Source organism: Chenopodium album, chromosome 12 (genome assembly GCF_948465745.1).
Source record: "Chenopodium album chromosome 12, dcCheAlbu1.1, whole genome shotgun sequence".
In the NCBI taxonomy this organism is placed as follows: Eukaryota; Viridiplantae; Streptophyta; class Magnoliopsida; order Caryophyllales; family Amaranthaceae; genus Chenopodium; species Chenopodium album.
The window spans coordinates 48,826,282-48,850,651 of NC_137845.1; the positions used below are offsets into that span (position 1 = coordinate 48,826,282).

The following is a 24,370-nucleotide window of genomic DNA, read 5'->3' on the forward strand; positions in this document are numbered from 1 at the left end:
AAAATCACTAATTAATAAGTTCAGTTCAGTTCAGTTCAATTCACTTCAGTTTAGCTGAGTTCAGTCAATGAGAACATGCCCTTAGATGTTAAATCGAAGAATCAAGATGCAGGAATATTGATTTAGATGTTGTATGGGTTTTTTTTTTTTTTTTAATGTTGTAATTTTTTTTTTATTTATATTGTAATTTTTTTTTATTTACATGTTGTAATTGTTGGATTATATTGATTTTATATTGTAATTTTTTTTTTTTTTGATTATATGTTGTAATTTTTCGATTATATTGATTGATATTGTTCGATTTATATTTTGATGTTGGAACTTTTTTTTTTATTTAATGGTTCGATTATATTTCAAGTGAAAAAGACAAAACAAAAGAAAAAAAAAATATTATATGTACATTGCCACTGGTTAACTGGTGGCATTTATATTTAATGCCCAAAAAAAAAAAATCCGTCTAACCCCTGGTCTTAAGAATGCTGATTTTAAGGTTTTAAAAATGAGTGATTGCCCTTCTCCGACCCTAACTGCCCAACCTGGGAGCGGACAACTGATGCATTCCGCTTATTGAATTGAACAGGGTTCTATGGTCGGCCCGTTTCCCCTGGATGCCGAAGGCGTCCTTGGGGTGATCTCGTAGTTCCTACGGGGTGGAGACGATGGGGTCGGTCCATGGATTTTCCTTCCTTTTGCCGCATTTCGCTCAAAGGGTTGAAGGGAGATAGTGCATCAAGTTGTTCGCAAGGGCTAACTTGATCCTCTTCCCCAAGATCCAAGATTAGGGAACCCTAGGAGAGCTGCCGACTCCAACTACTGTCCATGTACGATCCATACTAGATCTGACCAACTGCCCATCCTACCTCCTCTACATTCTTGACGGCCCATCTTTGTTTTGTCTCAGTAGAGTCTTTGTTTTTGCAATACTTGTTTTTGCCACCGGTTTTGAACCGGTGGCTTGTCAAGGGAGTTTTGCCACCCCCCAAATGCCAGTGGTTCAAAACCGGTGGCATAGGGGGGTTTTGAACCGGTGGAGAATTGCAATTTTCTACTAGTGAAAGGAGGGGTGGATGAGGTTTGAACCCGTGACCTTTGTGTCACACTGTCTCTTGATACCATGTTAAAGCACCAACTCAACCAAAAGCTTAAGATGATGGTTGAGACCCAAGAATATGTTTTATACTCTATCACGCTCCCTTACATGAGAGCCCTTTTGGGTTTGAAATGTGGACGCAACATGTGTCTCCCGCATACCCTGCGCGAATGGGAGAAACCCTCCGGTCAGATAAGCCTCTGGTCGCTTAGTTTTCGGATGTATATGATCAAGAACGTTGAATGCATGAGCATGACACTCAAACAACTCGACCCAATTCGAATACTGTACTTTCTCACGGCCAAGAATGAGAGGGATGATATTTTTTATGTTGTTTACCCCAAAAGCAGGGTGAAAATCGGAAGACGAAGAGGTTTCACCATCTTTGGTCATGGTGGTCGGCTAGATGGGATGGACGGTGAAGAGGGGGTGGCGGCTAGTTCTAGGGCTAGAAAAAAAAAATCGGAAAAAAATAAAATTACGGAAATTAGGTTGGATCAAAACCTTAGTTGTGATACCATGTTAAAGGATCAAATCAACCAAAAGCTTAACCTTATGTTTAAAGCCCAAGATCGATTTATATTACTCTATCATTTTGGAACAATATTATTTTAAATCGTCCAAAATTTACAATTTCTCCTAAGTTCCACTCGTATAGTACAACACAACTCGAGAATGGATTTCCTTCAAATATTTTTGATTTTGAGATAACTTCTAAGATCTCCTGTAATATTATGCATGTCATTGGTATACCTAGATGGCTCATAAGTTAGCAGACAAATTTTTTATTATAACAATTATTTTGCAAAAAGTATTGGCATGAATTAACTATGTTGCATTGTTGCCCCTTATCATACAATGTAGTACATATCAAATATGTTATGTTGAGCAATCAAGAGCACAAATAATTGTTTACTTATATGGAGTTGATTATTAAATCTACTCTGATATAAATGATCTTAATACTACCTTCGATTCTTATTACAGTATTTGCAACAAAGGAGTTTTTTATACTAACAAACAACCCTGTTGTTGCAAATAATAAGAAACATAGGTAATATAATTTTTTTCAAAAATAAATAATTTAAGGCAAAGTAAATTTAAATAAGACCGTAAAACTTAGTGACAACTTAGTTACTATCCACGCATTTGGATTCGACTCAACTTGTCACGTCATGTCACCCCTCCAATCAATTCTTAACCCTAATAACTCATCGTTACCTAACCGACGAATGTCATGCACGCTCTATGTCAAGTTTAATCAAGACATCGCTAACAAACCGACAAATATCATGCACGTTCTTTTCAAGCTTATTAAACGAGACATCATGCATGGTTTCCTAGGCGCCCGTGGCCACACACATCCATTGATGAGCAACAACACAGTCTCCCATGAAATTAAGTGCTAAGCATATCTCCTCCCTTATCCCCACTCCCCACTCTCACTCTCACTCTCACTCTCACTCTCACCCCCCTTCACTTCAGACCATTCCTTGCCCTCTAAAAAAAGGCATATAAAAAAAAATGGGCCATAGTACTCAAATTGTGGTCATTGGAAAGATGAATAATCTCTTCTAGTACACAGCAACAACAACTACTATTTAAAGTGAGTCAAAACTATCCCATGTATCACCGACAGTGCTATTAATTCTGATAATTGTTGAGTGATAAAGACTTTTCAACACCGTCGGTTATCTGACACTGACCAAATTTCATTTTCCCTTCATTATGATTTATACAATTCTCCTAATTTTATTATAAGGTAAAGTATTAGCATCATCTATCAAGCCACCCTTCTTAATCATGATTATGTTTTCTCATTATCAATAGTGTAGATTGTGAATTGCCTCTAAAGGAATGCAACTTCTAAAGAGGATGAAAATCATTACTCAGTCATCATGACAGAATAGTCCTGGTGAACCACCCATCAAATGATCGAAAATGACAATCGTCGTGCATAAGACAATTAAAATGTCTTAGCTATCGCGACATTCCACATTAGAAGGGAGATATAATATAGTGAATTGTCTTTGAAGGAATGCAGCTATTGAAGAAGATATAAGTCATAACTCAGTCATCATGAAAGAACAAACAGCAATAAAGAACAATTAATCAGAATAACTTCATAGGTAAAAAAGAACTTCATTTCAGAAATTTCCTGCCTGACAAACTAACTGTAAAAAGAATTTGAAAGTAAAAAAAAAGAGGATCAATACAATGGGAAAGTAAAACAGACTCATACTAAGTATTACCTAATGACCTTGTAAACTAAATAAAAATTAGCTACATCTAAACATCTTAGGTCTACAAACTCTGTATTTTCTGATCTCTCAGCTTCTCTTTCCCCCCTTATCTTAATCTCGACTAATTTTAAGCTAAAAATTAGCTACACCTAAACATCTATCGCTGCTATTTCTTATAACACCGCCCCCCTCTGCACAAAAAAACCAATGAACCAAGATATATGTAGCAATAATAATTGAGAAACAATAACAAATGACACTCAAATGCGACGCTGGCAGGAGAACGCAACCATTCCAGCAAGCAAATAACGTTGTGATCTCTACCTCCTTGATCAGATATATGCTGGGGGGAGACCGCTTTTTGGTATAAGCTCATGCTCCTGGGAGATTCTTGCAGGATTCTCATCAGGGGTCTTGGTCCTCATCTCAAGGACTTTCTTGTGAGAATTGGAGTGCAAGGATGGGACGAAAGTTGGGCTTGCTGCAGGGCGATACTCAGGGTAGAGACGACCTGACTTGTAACGGACGCCACATGCATTGCAAAGGGTTTTTGGCCCCATTGGGCCAGCTCTCCATTGTGGTGTTTTTGTAATCTCGCAATGCATGCACTTCCTTAATGCCTGTGATGTGGTGTTAGCATTAGGATTATCATTTTGATTGTGACTTATTCTGCCTGAGGGAGGTAGAATCTTGATCTTCTTTTTCTTCTTTAGGGGACGAGAGTCAGCAAAATTCTCTGACTTAGACAAGGAAGCACTGGGGGCAAACAATAGCCGAGGTGTTTTGGAAATGGAGGGTGTCGGTGAAATGAGGTGAGCACGAGGGTTGAAAGTAGCAGGGCGAGGGCGTTTGCTGCGAGCACGTTTTTCATGACTGACAGGGAGTGTTTTTCCTCTAGAGCAAGTGCTGCTGCTCTCAAGGACCGAAATAGGACTGGAAGTTTGGAACTGATTACGGGAGGAGTCCTTAGTATAGGAAGTAGACTGACTTTTCTCGACTGTCAGGCCTGAACCAGCAAAGGAATCCTCAACAAAGTTCGACAGCCACTCGAGCTGAACAATGTCCTCATACTGCATCATAAGTAACGTAACATTAGTTTTATAATTTGAGTTAACACTACAAAGATTGACTAGAACTGCAATTGCAAATTAAACCCATGAAGCCATGATGCATCAGCATAAAAAAATATGACAAACTTAAACAAGTGAGTTAGCAGAAACGCAAAGCCAATGATTGCTTAAATTATACCGTAGATATCAAACACTGAATTACACTTTACCAACATACAAAACAGAACTTGGAAAGTAATGTAATCAAGCAAACAAGCAGCGTAAATTTCTGAAGTCCTACCTCAATTAGTTATTTTATTAATTTTTGGTTAAAAGAATATTGGTTAACTTTTTTTTTTTTTTTTTTTTTTTGAAAGACTGGTTGTTTAACTTTTTTAGACAATTAGCTGGATTTCCTTGGTGAATCCACATGGGAGCTGGTGAAGACCAGGCCCCCCACAACCCAACCTTACAACCCAGTAATTTTCGTAGTTAGCCCTATAGGAAAATGTTAAAAATTTAAAAATATCTACTCTGCCGATAAAATTATACTCCGTACTAGATACAACTTTGTTCCAAATGGCAAACTTAGGAGCAAACCCTGTTCCAACACTTCAAACCAATGCCTTGCATAAATCAATTTATTTGATTCTCAATTGAGAACAACCTTCAACTACTCCCTCCATCTCTAAATGTTGTTCTGGACTATTTAGTGAGACAACCACCATCAAACTAGAACCAACTATATCAACTAGAGTATCTTTCTTAAAAAGAAAACATTTCTTTTTCTTGTCCATTGTCAATTAGCAATTTTGTGTTTCTTCCATCTTTTCAAATTAAGAATGAAACCAAAAGAAAAGATACCCCATACAATAGTGTATATTCTACAATGCAAACTACAATTTTATGTGATTTTTTTACTCAACTGATAGTTAGTCATTAAAACTTTAAACTTTAGGTTTATATAATCAATAATCATAGTCAAATTCAAACGTGAAAGTAGTAACCTTTACTTAAGCACTATGCACTTACTTGTGGAATAGTATTAACGGGTCATGATCACAACTAACTTAATAATTATCCATACATTTATTTTACTGCACAAACACAACATCTCCCTTTTTTATATTCACTAATTCAATGATGAGTTTAAGTGATAAATGTGTTCATGTTACCATGTTATACTCCCCACGTCTTTAAGTAATTTCGTGGCGGCAAAGTTGTGGCAAAGTTGACAGTATAATTATTTAAAATTTTAATAAGCATCAAAAAAATACAAATTGCCAGCTGGCACCATAAACCTTTGATGTGAAATATTGTGGTAAACAAAAACAAAACACCACTAAATGACAGCTAAATTGAAAATAATGCTGTCGGTGGAATAGCACCTCACATGATGTACAATATTATAATTTCAAAATATCCTCCTACCACGTGATTATTCTAAATACTCTAACTTTATATGAATCAAAGTTAATGTCCAATAATTAATCTTAATACGAGTAGTTATAAAAGAACGTAATTCATACAAAATCACATAAAGAATAAAGAATAAATATACAAAGTATATTTTTAGATGATGGGATTGTAAGAATAAATATTAGATTTTTTTTTTTTTTATTATTTACCTTTACCATTCATCCATTGAATAATTTAGATGATGTGATTGTAGATGGAATAATTTAGATGAAAATGTTACTTTGTATAAATTATACATTATTTTGTAAATATTAATATAAATTATATATTATTTTGTAAATATTAATAGATGATGCACTTCAGCCAAAAAAAAATATATGATGCCCAAAATTAATTTTTGTATGTACTGTAATATGATGCAAAATTTAAAAAATAGTTTTATACTTTTATTAAGTGAATTATTCCAAAATAATACAGAGTACAAGTCCATGAATATTCTATGAAAACTCCCGAGTGCAATATTTTTTACTATAGTGCGGAACGTAACGAAATACAGTAATTAAAAAAATTATAATAAAATAGGTTAATTTATGAAAAATTAAAAATATAAAAATTTGTGAGAGAAGGGACACTCACAGGAACAGAGAGTTCAGCGGAGAGGTCAGACGCTGTGTTACTGTGGGAGACAGAGAAACCCGGTGAATTGTCCGACCAAAAAACCGGCGGAAAATCATTGTACTGGTTAATTGCAACACCATTATCACCCAAACCTTTCTCAACGTCCTCGTTTGGAAACTCAAGAAGGTCATCAATTTGGTCGAAGAAATTTCCACTGTCTATTTCCTCCATCATTGTAATCCCGCTCATTTTCTTTTTCTTTTTATTTTTTTATTCTTTTTCTCCTTCGTCTTTAGTTTCTCTTGCTATTCTTCTGTACTGTAAAATTCAAAATAGATGTGAAATTTAGTGTTAGTAGCAGTTTATTTTTATTAAAGTTTACGAAAAAAAACATAAATAAAGCAAATTCTAAAGTGCGCCATATACGTTTACTGAACCAATGAGATTGGCGTTAGTGACGTATAAGTAGCCAATGAAATTAATCATTTCGTCCAGCGTGTCACCACTAGTGGCGCACGTTAGTCATTTTGGATTTTTTTTCTTTTTACTTTTTAATTGAAAAAGTAATTAAAAAAACAAAACAAACACAAAAAAAAAAAAAAACCCGTTAAGACATGTTCACTCGTCTAGGCAATGTTGACTCTTAAACCCGTAACATGACTCCTTCAGTTCGTAATTATTTGTTAATTCATTCAATAATACATTTTTCAAATAAAATATGGAACCGTTTTACAAAACTGAAATGCAGTGTTTTTTTTTTTTAATGAACAAAATTATGGATTCTCAGTCTTTAAAAAACGACACAACAATTAAAAACCAAGGGAATATGTAATTCACTTAATCAAATGGTTATGGAAAAATAAAAACCGACAATTTAAAAGAAGAGTCTACATATAACGTGAGACAAAAGAGAGAAAATGCACGCTAAGAGCAAGCTGGTCCCCATGATTTTATCCCGAGTGTTAACATCTTTTGCGGACTACATTTTCTTTTTCGCTGTCTCTTAATATTCCAACCCCTATTTTCAAAATTCTTTTTCAGAATTCAACAGTTTTTTTTAAAAAAAAAAATAATAATAATCACAACTATACTACTCCTAGCATTTTATTACGAAAATTAAAAAGAGAAGAAAAATTAAGCGAACCTTTATCACTTTTTTTTGTCTTCTTAGCAGAATTGCAGCTGAAGTACCTCACTAATTGAATCAAATTCCTGCAAAAATAAGAGAAGAATTAACAAATTAATTTAAATAATTAGAATTAAAAGCAATGTAAAAATGTGCTAGAAATTAGAAAAATACCCCAATTTTGAGAAATAAATTTGCAAATTTCAACAATTATTTTGAAAAATTGAAGATAGAAAACAATGGTGTCAATTCAAATGCACCGACAGTATACAAATTTAAATAAACTTCTAAACTCAAACTGAAAAATATGAATTTGAATTAAAAATGAAATTAAATTACTGACCTTATGAAGTTGTGGACTTGTAGTAATGAGAGAGTAATAGTGGTGGTGTATAGTTTAGAGAAGAAAGAGAAAAGAGAGAATGAGGATTGTAAAGAAAAAGGTACGGAGTTGAAGTAAAATAGATGAAAGAAAATAAAAACAAAGGAAGTAAGGTAGAGGTAGAGGGAGTGCAGTGGGGAAAAGGGAAGGTAGGTGTGTTCCTTCCTTTCTACTCAAAATACGAGTGAGTTGATATAATTGCTAGCTGTATTTTTTTTACGGACTAGTACCAATTTGCCTTCACCTCTCTTCTAAGTTGTCTTGATGTTGAAGTCTCTTTTTAAAATAAATAAAAAATTTATTTTAATAACTATTCTGTATTATTATACTTCTCGTTATGTTTTATTTGCAACTGTTTGATTTTTACGCTTGTCGTTGTGTAATAAACACAAACTTTTATACGCTTGGTCAGCCATCATATAGAATTTGGTTTGTGTTAAGATAATTATAATAAGGGGTTAATATGTTAGTATAATTAGGCTAATCTATAAGTGTTGTTGAGGTCAATTTGTTTTATATAAACAGTCACACGGTCTGACTAGCCTCACAGAAAACACACACAATAGCCAAATCGTCATACTTTCTCAGTCCCATAATGCATAACACATTCAAACATTGCAGACATATCGATGCACTAATTTGACTTTATTTTAATACAATTAAATATTAATAAAAATGGAATTAATACATAAGCATTTAATATACTTCTTAAAATGGAATTAAGTTGGGAATTCATCGCACATCGGTGTAATTAATGTTATTTTATCCTCAATATTTCCTTTTTTAGCTTCTTATTTATAGCCCTTAGGGCTATGTTTATCATTTTTCTTTTAAAAATTATATTATAAAATTTTATATTAAAATATTTTTAACAACATATTTATAATAAAATATATTTTTATTATGTTAATAAAAATTATATTCAAAACTAGTGCATGAATAATAAAAAACTTCAATATCTCGTGTATTATGAGACGGAGGGAGTACATAGTAACTAAATTAAAATACAAAAAGTACTCGGTTAATGAATGTAGTATTGTAGTACTCCACTCAAAAGTTCAACAAAAATTAAAATAGTTTTTGTTTTTAAAAAAAGAAAATATTGATAAATTAGTTCCAACCGGATCACATGAACATGCGAAAAGAAGGCAGATGTAGATCCAGTAGAGGGACCCACAGCCCATGCGACCCTCACCCCACCGCACTTCTCTTCTGATATTGATTCAAACAAATAATTGACACCGTCAACGGTTGTGAAAATGGCGTTTTTATATTTGTTGCAAGTTTTAAGTTTAAACGTTAAACCGTGTGTTATTGCTACCATACCGGAACTGAACGTCTGAACTTATGTTTAAGTCAACATTTGGGTCCAATTGGGTTGAGTAATTTTTAGATTGTATTTAACTCATTTAGTGACTCGATGAACCGACATTTATGTTTATGATGATAGCCTTGATAGGGGTTTTACCATTTCTATTGTTCTATATTTAAAGATGTTCCATGTTATCTCTCGATATACTCACTCCATCACACGTAATAATATTTAGATGTGATCACAAATACACAAGCAATGCTTTGGTTAAAAAAAAGTGACCCATTTTAGGCCAGTGCTTGGGTCAGGCCAGGCCCAACAATGGGCCAAAAATGACAAATTTATTACCTGGACCTGTGCCCAGCTAATACTGGCTGGTCCCGCGGCAAAACGACGTCGTTTTGTGGAGAGCCCAGCTGTATTTTGCTTCTTCCTCTAAACGACGTTGTTCTTCGTAGCTCATAAATTCAATTTGTTTCGCAATTTTTGTTCCCATAATTGAGTATACAAATCATTTAATTTCATTCCATTTAATTTAGAATTTCTTTCTCTTCTTGATCTTACCACATTTTTTTTACTTGTTGTTCAAATTCGATTTTTGATTCTTTTGAATAAATCAAGATTTTCGATTCTTTTGGTTATGAATAACAATGGAGTTTGCTGCTGTTTGTCATCTAGAATTCTTCCTTCCTTAATGGATGAATGTAAGTTTATTTTAGTACTTTTGTTTGATTTTTGATTGAATTTAGTGCTTTTTTTATTGAATGATTTTTTTGCTTTTTGATTCAATGGAGTTTATAATGTTTTTAATGGATGATCATGAGTACCTTAATTGATGCATGATTATGATGTTTAATTTTGTTAATTGATTATTTCGCAGATTGAATAATTGCTTATTGTTTAATTTTTATTTATTGTATAATTTAAACTTTGATTTTTTTTTTCTTTTTTTTCACTATATTTCTTTTTTTTTTTTTTTTGCTTTGATTGTACATGCTATAGGTTTTTGGCTTTATAATCATATTATAATTTTTTTAATTGAACATTTCATATTTTGATTATGAACAATATTTTAATAATGAATCGCTTTTTTTGTCATTTTCATATTTTTCTAATATAAATGAACATTTATGTTTTTGATATGATGAACATTTTTAATAGACACATTATAAGTTGATTATAATTGAATATTATGTGACTATATTATGTACATTTTCTATTTTCTGTGAGTAAAGATCCAATAATTGTTCATGAGTCAGACAAATATGAATTAATGCTAAAGACTGTTAAGGGTGATCTAGAGGCTTACGATTTATACAATGAGTATGCAAGCAAGGGTTCAAATTGACATGGCCTTTGATTTGCTTAAAGAAACAATTGAGTACATGATAGGAGATATTGATTTTACCAACCTTGATGATGATATTTCAAGTGAAGATGATTCCAACATAAAAATAAAAAAAATAAAAATAAAATAAAAAATCCAAGATCGAAAAGGAAAAAGGGAGGTAGAAATGAGAGGCCAAAGAGTACTATGGAGAAAGAGTGTAATAAAGCTAAGGGTTGGAAGAAGATAATAGAGCAATATACTAATCTGAAATGGTTAGGCTTAATGTTCAGACATATGCTCAGAAATTATTGAATATATATGATATTACATATGAACAATTTATGAATTCATATGATTGATCAATTTTTTTTGAACAACTTTTTTAGTTTTTACAAAACTTCGATAATAATTGTGCTCCTTTGATTTATTCAAATTCTAGCATTGAAGGATCAGGATTGGTTGTTTTAAACAAGGCTATTAATTACTAAATCAAGTGAAGGAAACAAATTTCAAAAGGATAAGGTAAGTATATGAACATTTCAAATTTCTGTTATGAACATTTCATTTGAATGTTATGAACATTTCATATTTTTTATATGAAGGTTGGTGATGGAATTGCTACTCAATCAAAAGATGCAACTCAGGATAAGAATAGTAAGATAAATGTAATTAAACATTATAAATTAACTAATGTACATATAAAGTATATATCTTGACATTTTTTTTTTTAATTCTTGAAGCATTTTAAGGCTGGAGGTGGTAAAGATGCATATTTCAATGAAATTCAATCAAAGTTTGATCAATGAATAATACTTTATTTAGTAAGTTTATAGTAATTTTGCTATGTGTTATGATCTTCCTATTATTTCTTATTGAACATATTATGATCTTTATTTGATTTTTTTTGAAGGAATTTCCGCCAATTATTGAAGCATGGTGTACTTGGTTTGAAGCATACTATACTTCAAGATATTGGAATTTATTTTTAGCATACAATAAATTTTTACTTGTAAAGAAAATATTTGAGTAAAGTATACTTGATATTCATATTGATGTTAAGAACAAAGTTATATATATTCAGTATTATAGCTTTTCTGGTATCATTTTATTAACAGTTCGATTTATTAGTTCTATAACCTACATCGAAACTAGAATTTTATATCAAAAAATACAAATGAACATATTGTGAAAAAAAAAGTGAACAACTAATCACATATAAATGAACATCTTCAAAAACATGTGTTGTTAGAATAGGTGATTTTAAAAATGAATATTTAATAATAATAAAATGAACTTTTCAATATACAATGAATATATTCAATAGAAATTGTATTATCAAATTTATCTAACATCACAAAGAGAATATTAAAATCCTTTCATACTTTGACATGAACCTGATATACTTTTTGGAAAGAAAAAAAAAAAAACATTGTAGATTATGAATAACAAATATGGTTTTGCAAATCAACAATTAATCACTTTCTCTCTGTCTTCTTTTTTGTTGCCAATTTGATCATTTGTTGGTACTTGTTTCCCTCAAAAGCATAAGTTGTGCACAATATGTTACCCGTAACTTCCTCATTTGCTCAAACTATTTAATAAAATACTAATGAAGAACCAAAACTTGCAATAAGATGATTAAACATAAGTATCAAAATTATTAAATGAACATTTAGGTAAAGAAAAATGAACATAAATAACACTTTCATCATTTACTTTTTAGTCACAAATTCAATTCTCCTTAGGGTCAGCTATATATGTTTCCATGTGTTTCATTAGATACAAACTACAATTTGTGCGATCAATATTGCTTCTCTAGCTCATCTTCACCGAATTTTCTTTTTAATTTCCCCACCACCTTCATATCGGAATGATGCATATGCTTTTACCTGTAATTTCAAATAATGTGTATTTGATTAGTAAATGTAATAATAGATACAAAAATCTTCAATAAATTTCACTTACTATAAGTTGTGGAAAATCTTTGTATTTCTCTTTCTTGCTTACATTTTGTACTAGTTTTTGATTGTCTATTATATCAATTGTTCCTTCGAAATGATTGATGCACAAAATTTAACAATGTTTGAAGGCTGAAGCAGGGAAGAATATCTGGTTCAAATATGATCATTAGGTGATATAAAACTGAACATTTTAATTAAAAGAAAAACAATCACATCATAATTTACATTTACCTGTTACAATTGATTAATTTTCTTCACTTTGTTGTCCTTCATTTCACTGTTCATCTGGTTATGAAAGATTTAATTCTTTTTTCCATACCTACTGTGACACTGAACATTAATCATTTTGTAATTGAACATTATTCGTTATCATTTTGATCATTTGACATATATATTTAAAACATTAAGGAAGTGGACATTAAAAGAATGACATATATATTTTTGAAGTCCCCTCACTCTTTAGAAATGAACTTATAATTATCTGTTAATGAACATAGTTCAAATAAAGAATGAACAAAATGTATTTCGATCATCTCATTATAAGAAAATGAACATTAACTATTTATACTTTGATCATTTCACTTTTCTTGCCTATTAAAATGAACATTAAGTAGTATGGTGAGTTTACTCTTAATGATCATAATACTGGCAATTATGGCTTTCACTACCAAATCCCAACCTCAAATATTTAGTTTGACATTGTTTTTTCTTAACATTTTCCAACCAGATTTACCACGACCTATTCACGCATGGTGCCCCTCCACCAACTCCAAGGACAAACACCTCCTCCTACATTTCCAAAACGGTGCCGTTCAACACCAAACAAGGTACTATAAGTAATTGAGCATCATATCAAGTATTTTTATTTTGAACATCATATCATCAAAATATTAAAAGTTATTGAGCACACATTCAACACCAAACAAGGTACCATAAGAAAATGAACATTAACTATTTTTATTTTGAACATCATATCAACAAGGTACTAAAAGTAATTGAGCATCATTCAACACCAAATAATGTACTAAAAGAAAATGAACATTTTATTTTGAACATCATATCAACAAGCAGTACTAAAAGTAATTGAGCATACTTTTATTTCAAACCAAAAAGAACATCATCAACTATGAGAATGAACATCAAAACAAAAAGAACATCATCAACTATGAGAATGAACATCTCAAACAAAAAATAACATCATCAACTATGAGAATGAACATTAAACCAAAAAGAGCATCGTCGACTATGAGAATGAACATCAAACCAAAAAGAACATCATCCACTATGAGAATGAACATCAATATTTTCTCTGATTTTTTCTTAAACTAAATTAAATATTCTTTAATATCAAAATGACATTATATAACTTACTTGGTTGTTCTATTGATCTGTGAATTTGCTTTTTTCTCTCTAATTTTTTTTTTCAATATTTTTAAACAAAACATAAAATCAGGTAAGAAATAACTTACGGCCCTTGAATCTCGTCATTTTTTGTCTTTAATTAAAGCATTGAAGATGAAATTCGTGCTCCTCCGCACAAAATGTACAAAAATGTAATAAACCAACCAAAATTTAAAATGTACAAAAAATCTAAATGAATCAACTAAAATTGAACTAGTAGTTAGTGAAATTGATAATTAGAGAGAGAAAATGGTAAATTAACAAAATCTAGAGTGCAATTGCTCATAATTTTACGTTTTAGAGTGAAATTCGTTGCTCAAATTTACAAAAAATTGAAAATAACCTTGATTTTTTACGTTGATTTCCAAAAACTGTGTTAACACCACCAATTTCTTCTCTAATAGTCATGATTACGCATAAAATTTGTGATTACTAAGCTTTCTGAGAATGTTTATGGAGGTTTCTAAGGAACTAGAGAGAGAAAGTTGCGGATAGAGAGAAAAAATTGTATGGCAGCTTCCTAAAATGAAAATTGGGTTTTTTTTTCTTTTAAAACAGGTATTTATACCTGATTTGACAGGACGTCTCTCTGCTAACGTCATGTCACGCGCAGCCCTCATGTCTAAGCAATGAAACGCATCGTTTTGTAGAGGGTTCATAAATAAGTAGCTGGTCTCGAGTCCAGCTATTAACTATTGCCCAAAAATGTGTCCAAACCCGCAATTATCAGATCAGGCTAGGTTTTTTTTAAGGAGTGGGTTGGGTTCAAAATTTTGTCCAAAAAATTTACACAACCCAGATATTTTATTAGACCAGTCCAACTTTGATTAGATTTATAATATTTGTACTTCCTTTGCTTTTATACTTGACTCATAGCCCTTTGACACACAATTTAAGGAAAAGATTAAAAAAAAAACAATTTCCTTAAAAATTGCTTAAATAAACATTAATTCCCTATTTATGTTGGTATGAAAACGGGTCCGAATCCTCTATCCCACTATTGTGTCCCATTCCATTTACCACTCAACATTATTGGTTCACATCATTTTAATTATCCCCTTTTCTTGATTTAACTTATAGTAGCAATCATAATTTATATTCTAGTTCTTAGCTCTCTTTCTTTTTTTGTATACAAAATTCAACTCTATTATTTTTTCTTTTGTACTACCTCCATAACTCTACAAGAATTCTAATTTTTGTGTTTAATTACCTCAATTCATTCATTCTTTTCTCTAATTGCATCCATGAATATCAAAGTACCAAAATTTCAATTTAATAAATATATACTACATGTTGAGAAGTAATTTTGTTATGTTGTCATATTCATAATTTGAGAGTACAAGAGTTGTGGCAATTATATATATTGTGGGTGATCTCGTGACTCCATTGTACTTGGTTCAGTATAATAGTGAGGGAATGTCTTATTAGAAGCCGCCATTAGAATTATAGGTAGAAAAATTACGTTAAATTTTGAAGAAACAATTATTTTTTTTTTTTAATGAGGTTGAATTAAACTTTATTGTATAGAAAAGAAAGAAAGATTAGTACTTAAATATAAATTATGGAAATTCTAGTTAATTCTATTTGCTATTAAAAGTTAAATAAAAAAATAAATAGTAACTAAAATGATGTGGACCAATAATGTTGAGTGGTACATGGAATGAAACACCATAGTGGGATAGAGGATTCGGACCGTATGAAAACTTATTCCCACCATGTTATGCACGTAGAATAGATGGAAGCTTCGTTATTTTTTTTAATTCTAATTCAACAAAGAACATTAACGATGATAGCAATTCTATACATTAAAACCGCAAACACTATTAGCGGTTCTTTTAATTAGACCTAACATATTTTTGTCATTTAACTGGCGGGAAACGGAGATAGTTGAAGCTACTATCTCTTTCCACAGAAGAGTAATGAGCTAGCTACTTCTAACTTTTTTTGTCATTTAATTGTAGTAAGGGAATATAATAACTAACCTATTTTTTTTTTGTCATATACTTCCTCTATCCCTAATTGTTTGCTCCACTTATCTTTTTAAGGTATTCTCAAAAGATTGCCCAATACTACTTTTGGCATGTTTTCCCACTTGCACTCTCTCTATCTCTCTCCTCATTGATATTTGTGTCAACCCATGTGCACTATTTTTTGCCCAAAGCCTTAATAAAGTGAATTTATGGTTTTGGGTAAACAATTGGGGACAAAGAGAGTAGATGTTAAGTGTATATTCACGAATAGTAAGGGTAAAATTAACAGGATAAGATACTAGCTTTCAAAAAGAATTCTGCTAATTCAATCATAAATAATTACAGTAATTAGCATCATACATTATGCAGTGAGGTGAAATATGTTTAAAAAAATAAGTGGAAAAAAGGCACCAATCCGCCCTAATTGACCCCACTGACCAAACGCCGACCCACAAGTAAAGTTTCATTAGACAGAATATCAAGTGACATTGGCAATAACACTTCAGATATCCTCTACTTCTAGATTATCATATTACACTTGTATTGTATCTCAGAACCTTTAACATTGCATTTCCATGATGATAAACTAAAAAAAAAAAGTGTACAAAATTCAATGTATAGAACCACTAACAACGTTTGCAGTTTTAATGTACTCCGTATATAATTGCTATCACCGTTAGCGATTCTTTAACGAAACTTAAGCAAAATAAAAAAAATTATTATAATTACGTTAAGTCCACAACAAACTATACATTATTATATAGTTATATTATAACAAACAAAATATGATTTTACACACAAAAAAAAAAAAAAAAAAAAAAAAAAAAAAAAAAAAAAAATTACTCCCTCTGTGTTTTAGGTATTTCTTTAATTTTAAAGGTTTTTTATAAAAAAAATCAAAAATATTTTTTGGACAAATGAAAAAGCAACACATGACAAGTGACCTATTGTTTTAGGTTAAATTACCTGCTTGACTTAATAGAATACGAGAGTTTGTTATATACACCCGGGTGTACCATACACCCATGATTATTTGTTCTCATTTTGATGATTATTTTTCATTTTATGATAAAATGAAAAACAAAAACTAATCTTAGGTTAGTTAAGTGAATAGAATAGGGGTGTCCATTATTCGAATAAAAATCGAAATCCAATCCAATCCAAAGCGAAATATTAATTCGGTTCAGATCCAAACTTTAAATCGGATTAGAATTTTTCGAAAATTCGGATTTTCGGATCGGATTGACCTTGTTTGGATCCAAAAAATTGAATTAATCGAAATATAAAACCATGCTTTTTAAAAATAAGGATTTTTTAAATTAATCATGTAAAATTATGTTAATAATTATATCAATATTAATTAGGAAAAATACACTTTAATAATCCCAACTGTTGGCGATTTACTTTTAATAATCCCAACTAAGATTTATTATCTAATAATCCCAACTATGAGGTGATTTTTCCTATAGTAGTCCCAATCGGTCAACAACCTGTTATTATAGGTTACCAAGCCATGTGTCAACACGTGATTGGTCCAAAAAAAATTTTAAAAAAAAATTAAAAAAACTTAGAAAATATTAAAAAAAAAAAACTTAAAATAAAAATAAAAACAAACACCCACGCCAGCCACCCCATTGCCACCGCTCCCAACAGCCTGACCCCCTTGCCCTCGGTGCCGGTCGGCGCCCCCCTCCCCGGTCGCCAGCTATACCCCCCAACCTGACCACCGGTAGCCCCACTGCACGTAATCCCTCTCCCCAACCCCTTACCGCCGCAAGCCCGCAACTTCAGCTACCATCTTCACCAATGGATACTGACGAAAACATCTCGATCGCAAGATCATCGAGACCCCCCTCCTCGACCTTTCTTCCTCTCGCCCCCTCTATCTCCCTAACACCCCCATTTGACTCGTGGCCGGAGTTTTGGGGACTAAGAAACCCTTGACTGGGTTTGACGTACGGCCGGAGTTTCGGGGATCGAGAATGTCGAATGGCGAGTTTCGAGGGTGGCAAGGTACGGTCAGTCGTTTTTGGGGGGTTAGGGAGGTGAGAGATGGTCAATCGCCGGTTTTCGATGGGTTGGGGGTTGGTTTAGGGTTTCACGGTGGGGGAGGGGGTGGCTGAGAATGGTTTTTTTTTGCTTTTTTCTTTTTGTGTTTTGTGTTTTGTGTTTTCTTTTTTTTTTTCTTTTTTAATTTTTTTATATTAAACCAATCACGTGCTGACACGTGTCTTTTAAAAAATATAAAAAAATATAAAAAAAATACCTTTTCAGTAGGTCATCGGTCATTGGGACCATTTGAGGTAAACTGACCCCATAGTTGGGATTATTAGATAATAAACCTTAGTTGGGATTATTAAAAGTAAATCGCCCATAGGTGGGATTATTAAAGTGTATTTTTCCTATTAATTATGTATATTTATGTTTTCAATACTGTATTAATCTTGTACAACTATGTTTTCAAGACTAAAATTTTATAATTACTTTTTATTTTTATGATCACTTTAGGCCCTAAATATTTGCAATGTATTTCAATTCGGATTTTCGGATTGGATCCAAATAACCGAATTATAATTCGGATTGGATTGATGAGAAATTCGGATCGGATTGGATTTGAAAATCAAAAATCGAATTTTATTTCGGATCGGATTGGATTTGGCCTAAATCCAAACCGAAAACCGTATAGACACCCCTAGAATATAACATCCCCAAAGCTTGGATTATTGTGGAATATTCAAAAAGGGATTAATAAAAACAAACCTCACAAAGGTTGGATTATTAGAATCAAATTATCCAAAAGAAAAATAAAAAAATAAAATAAAATAAGTTTTTATTTCTAATAATAATTAGCACGATATATATTAAGGCAAATAAAATAAAAGCCAATAATATAATTTTGTTTTTTGACAGGATAATATAATTTAAATTTAAGCTTTTGTTGTTAAACAATTTTCTATTAAGAATAGGGATTCTTACGCGCGCAATATGACTAGTCCTTTGAGGAGAATTATTATTAGTGACCTTTATGTCTTATAGGCATATTTACATGGTATTTTATTATATCTATTGTAACTTTTAAGCACTTTTTAAGACGAATTGAATAAATTAAACAAGTCATCATATAATTATATACTTCGGAATTTTTGTATTTTAATTTAAATTAATTTAGAATACTTTTGTACTAATTAGGCCCTGTTTACTTCACCTTAAAAAAATAACATTAAGTAAAAAATAATTTCAGTTCAGTAAAAATAAATTCAGTTCAGTAAAATTCAGTTTTCTTAAAGAAAAATTATAATAGAAAATCAGTAAAAATAATTTCAGTTCGGCAAAAATAATTTTAGTTTAGTAAAATTAATTTAAGTTCAGTAAAAATAATTTAAGTTCAGCAAATATAATTTTGTTCCGGTAAAAATAATTTCAGTTCAGCAAAAATACGGTGAAGTGAACGTGACCTTAGTGTTGATATTCCAAATAGAAAAAAAAAATAAAAATAAAAGGAGAGACTAAAAGATGCTCTAAATATTAAAATAAACACAAATAATTAATATCTTTGGTGATTCAAGAGACAAATTTAAGTCTTTTGAATTCAATGGGGGCAAATATGTAAAAGAATATTTTAGAGATATACTTGTAATAATTTAATATAGACAAACTTTTAAAAAAATCGGATGTTCAATAAAATATTGTACATCCGCTATAAAGTTACCCTAAAATGAGCAAAAGTTATCCCTAAAATGAACAAAAGTTTCCTCAATATGCATAAAAGTAACCCAATACAAATAAAAATTATCTACACTTTATTAATAAAGAATCACATTTTAAATGGCTAAAAATCAATTATTAGTGATTGAATGTACTTAAATTACCTTTATAAAACTTTTCTTGTTGTCTATTTTTATAAATATTGTATTATGCTTAAAGTTACCCAAAAAAAAGCAAAAAGTTACCCTAAAATTAGCTAAAAGTTACCCATATACTGCTCAATGTACAATAATATTAGTGTAAACCGGGTGTATATAAAAGTTTTTCTTTAATATAAGACTCATAATTATTACAGTGATTTTTTTACAAATTTAACATACTTGTAATAATTTAATAATCAGATGATTAATCACATACCTATTTTTTTTAACATGGTACATTGTAATAAGTAATGTATATGAAGTATATTGTAAATAAAATTATTTACAATCAAAAGTATAGATTCTTGATAGTCTACCGATGATCATCATAACATAGTTTATCAAAGTCAAAATTTTAAGAACCATAGGAAAAGAAATAAAAGAATACCTCATAAATGTTATATACGGAGTACCAACCTGTTAAAAGAATATATACAATACAACTACACAAATTCTTAAATGAACCTAGTTCACACTAATTTATCGTGGACCACTAATATTAGAGAAAATATGGTTGTTTTATTAATAAAAAAAGGTCACTATAATAAAAATAAGGTCACTATGTTGAAATAATAGCAAGGCTATAAGTAGTTAATTTTTTTAATGAAATATTTTATATACTGGTCAATATGAAAAATAAAGGTCACTATGTTAAAATTAGGGTCATAACGTCGTATTCAAGTTCACAATAATATTAAACGTTATTCAAGTTTTAATAAAGGTTACTATGTTAAAAATAAGGGTCACTATGTTCAATATAATGTCAATTGCGTGTGTATAAATCTCGGGTCCACAATAATATTATTGTGGATCAGGTCCACACAAGTCTTTCTGATACAACTATACAAATAGTTTGATATCCCTTCAAAAAAAAAAAAAAAAACATAGTTTGATATTCGGATATAATACAAAAGTGAAGAGGCAAAACTTGGTAAAACAAAAAAGATAAAAATGGGTATTAAAAAAGGGGCAAAAAAAACTGATAAATATTGTTGTTCAAAAAAAAAAAAAAAAAAAAAAACTGATAAATAAAAGAGACATGTAACACATAATAGGTCTTTTTGATTAAGAGTTTTTCAGCCGCTCTCTTTTCTCAAGTCTCAACAAGGTTATTTTATTTTATTTATTTATTTTTTTTAAAGGGATATAGTTGTACCTCTGTGTACCCCTGGATCTGCCATTGACAAAAATAATGAATGGCCAATAACACGAGCCTAGATAATCAAGGTTGACAAGGGATAATCAAATCCACATTAGAAGCTGCAACAACTCCTCGCAATGCACGACCAATAAATTCACTTTCCTTCTTAGTGAACAACTTATCAGAATTGTGCCATACTACACCGCATCCCTGATAACACTTCAACGCCATAGTAATAACCATACGTTCCAGATTCACAGCACTTTTTAACAATAAGTTAGCGTAATGTCACGTGCTGACTTATTTGCCTAAGTCCCCTTGCACGCGGTCCACTAGTCGACAGCACCCGTTAGTCTCATAGTCAGGACTCCCCTTGTTTTGCTAGGCTAAGTGTGCTACGAATTTTGCTAAGTAAGATAAGAAAGATGCTCACAAGATATTTCAAAGGAATGCTTTGATTGCTTGAGAGAAATTACAATTGTTGCTAAGTGTTGGCTGAATGTATAAATGAATGAGGATGGCCTATTTATAGGCATCCAAGCTCTACCCCTAAGTTTCTAGAGAATTCCTAACCTCCTCAAATGGAGGGTTCTAGACTACAATCCTTTACACTACTCTAGTACGTTCCCACCTCCAAAGGAACATACATACATACAAGGAGGTTGTACATACTTCCTAGCTAGAATGTCCAAGACCACCCTAGAACATTCTAGAACACACTACTCTTATGTACATACATAGAAGACCCTAGAAACTTCTACTGTGTACAAGATGACCCTTGAATATTCTAGAGACATCCCCTCTAGAATACTCCACCAAAAGAACACTTTAGAGAAGCCCGGAACCTTCTAGAAGCATCTCACGTTTTCCAGACTGCTCACTGTCCAAACTCATATTTCGGGACCTCCGTTTGGAAAACCGACACCTCCATGGTCTTCCTTGGCCCAAAATATGGTGGACCCCAAAATTTGAGCCCATTTGGAGCCCATTAGCCCGTCCAAATGGCCCATTATTGTGTTACTGTCAAGTGGATGTTCACTAGAAATACAAGGCAGGTTCAATATAAAGCTCTTTAGGGGGAAGTGCTTACCTGAGCACCAAGGCAGGCCCCCTAGCCTCGATTGTTGCCTTGCTGCCTAGTGACCCTCTTGACGCCCATCCTTGGTGTGGGAGATGACCCGTGACATTCTCCCCCACCCAATTTCTTGCCGATCTCGGCAAGATCGACCCTTGGAATATGCACCCGCGTCCTGGTCTAGCGCACCACCTGTCCCTTTGATGTTTCCGCGCAACGCTGCTACATCCCTCCATTGGACTCCACACTTGAGCCCCTTGTCCCATGCTTGAGACGCACCTTGATGCCTCACCCTTGGCACCGAGTTTCCGACCCTTCGTCGGACCGACCCTTGACGCTTATGGCCCAGCGCCCACCATGCCTTCATGGAAGTGAGCCTTGCTCCAATTTCCTCGCCCCTCGAAAGCTTGATCTCACGCTTGCACCCATTGTGTGTGATGGTCATCATATCACGATCCATTTTGACGGGCACGACGCTGTCAATGAACTCCATGCCCAGCACCACATCCACGTCGTCCAAGTCGACTACCAAGAAGTCGATTTTTCCCTTCCACTTCCCTAAGAGGATAGGGACTTTCCACGCTCTCCCATGCTCTGGCGTGGAGTCGGTGTTGACGACCTTCAATTCGCCATCTACCTTGGTGAACTTTATGCCTAGGTCCTTGGCTTCCTTTAAGCTCACAAGGTTATGTGATGCCCCTGTGTCCACAAGTATCTTAGCATAACCCCCGTTCACCTCACCGTTGACAAACACAAAGTTGCCTTGTTGCTTCATGCTTGCCTCCTCACTTGTCGAGTGTGCTTCTCCCATGGGCACTTCATCCTCGACTACCGCAGCATTGAGGAGCCGCATATTGGCTAGTTGGGCCTTATCCGGTGCGGGCTCCTCCCCGAAATTGACGATGATGGCACTTAATTTTTGTCGCTGTGTGCGGCCCTCCGCACAACCAACAAGAAAATGGCTTGCGAGACTTACCTTCCTCGTTGCGACTATCCCCCTTGGATTGGGCCTTGTCCTTGCCATATGCGCCGTATTTGACCCTTAATTGGAGTGATGCCTCCTCCACTCTTGGTCGCTCTCCTCGACCGTCTTGCCCCTGTCGCGCCTCGACCCACTCGAAACTTCGACCAAGGACTCCGCCACAGCAATGCCTTCCGCAAGAGTCTTGACTCCACGTCTCCTTAACTCCTGCTCGGCCCACCTTTGTAAGCCATCCATGAAAAAGATCAGGCGAGTCTTCTCCTCCATGTCGGGGATCTCGAGCATGAGTAACGAGTACGCACTGATGTAGTCCCGAATCGACCCTATTTGCCTTAGACCACGTAGCTTCTTCATAGCTAGCTCCTCGGCATTTTCCGGGTAGAATTGCCTCTTCAAATCTTTCTTGAACTCGTCCCATGTTGCAATCGAGCACAACGCCTTCTTGATGTCCTCTTGTCGCCTTCTCCACCAAAGGTTAGCATCATCCGATAAGTATATCGTGGCGGTGCAAATTTTGGAGGCATCATCTTCCACGTGCATGGCCTCAAAGTATCTCTCGACGCTCCATAGAAAGTTGTCAAGAGCCTTGGGGTCACGCTTCCCCTCGAATCTTGGCGGCTCCGGAACCTTCATCCCGAGCCCCGACCCCTATATGGCGCACCCGGCCACTGCCGCCCTACATAAAGCCACATCACCCTTGAGTGACTCTACTTGCTCCTTCATCGCTTGGAGCTGCCCCTGAAGGGTTTCTTGGAGTTTGGCCAACTCTCCCTTGAACGCGCTGGCCACTTGTGAGACGAGCTCATGGGCCGCCTCCTAGGCTCCCGATGCCGCTGCCTCGGCCCCTACCTCCAAGACTGGATGCGGCTATCGATCCCATCGATACCACACACCAGATCCTTGGCAAGAATTTTCACCGCTTCGACGTCTTGCCCCATTGTCGAGGTGATCCCCTTCATCCCCTCGACGTCGTCGGAGATAGCCCCAATGCTACCCTCCAACTTAGCAATACGACCATCCAACTCCGCATTCGATTGCTTCTTCTTCCTTGTCGAATCATCGACGACCCCCGTTTGACCAACACCTGATGCCATAGTATTTCGTCCACACAACAGCTAGCACCCGACGCAACAGACCGCCCTTCGGTCGACGTTGCTTTGATACCACTTGTCACGTGCTGACTTATTTGCCTAAGTCCCCTTGAACGCGGTCCACTAGTCGACAGTATCCGTTAGTCTCCTAGTCAGGACTCCCCTTGTTTTGCTAGGCTAAGTGTGCTATGAATTTTGCTAAGTAAGATAAGAAAGATGCTCACAAGATATTTCAAATGAATACTTTGATTGCTTGAGAGAAATTACAATTGTTG

At 33.5% G+C, this 24,370-nt stretch overlaps 2 protein-coding genes and 1 long non-coding RNA gene across 3 annotated transcripts; 1 reads left to right on the top strand and 2 right to left on the bottom strand.

Moving 5' to 3' along the window:
• Positions 1 to 3,216: 3,216 nt before the first annotated feature.
• LOC145570566 (GATA transcription factor 8-like) lies at positions 3,217 to 8,115 on the bottom strand. Its single transcript, XM_081629691.1, has 4 exons — positions 7,889 to 8,115; positions 7,564 to 7,631; positions 6,438 to 6,737; positions 3,217 to 4,403 (listed from the first exon to the last, which is right to left on the bottom strand). The coding sequence occupies exons 3-4, from the start codon at positions 6,666 to 6,668 to the stop codon at positions 3,666 to 3,668; spliced, it is 969 nt and encodes a 322-aa protein (XP_081485817.1). The 5' UTR covers positions 6,669 to 6,737; positions 7,564 to 7,631; positions 7,889 to 8,115; the 3' UTR covers positions 3,217 to 3,665.
• A 1,612-nt stretch (positions 8,116 to 9,727) lies between these two features.
• On the top strand, positions 9,728 to 11,660 carry LOC145572497 (uncharacterized). The gene is made up of 5 exons (XR_014096869.1): positions 9,728 to 9,943; positions 11,009 to 11,091; positions 11,172 to 11,223; positions 11,310 to 11,390; positions 11,480 to 11,660. It is a non-coding gene; the product is annotated as an uncharacterized LOC145572497 (long non-coding RNA).
• Positions 11,661 to 23,064: 11,404 nt separating this feature from the next.
• Positions 23,065 to 23,637, bottom strand: LOC145571250 (uncharacterized). The gene has a single exon (XM_081630316.1). It carries the CDS (start codon positions 23,635 to 23,637, stop codon positions 23,065 to 23,067), a length of 573 nt encoding a protein of 190 aa, XP_081486442.1.
• Between the last annotated feature and the right edge of the window lie 733 nt (positions 23,638 to 24,370).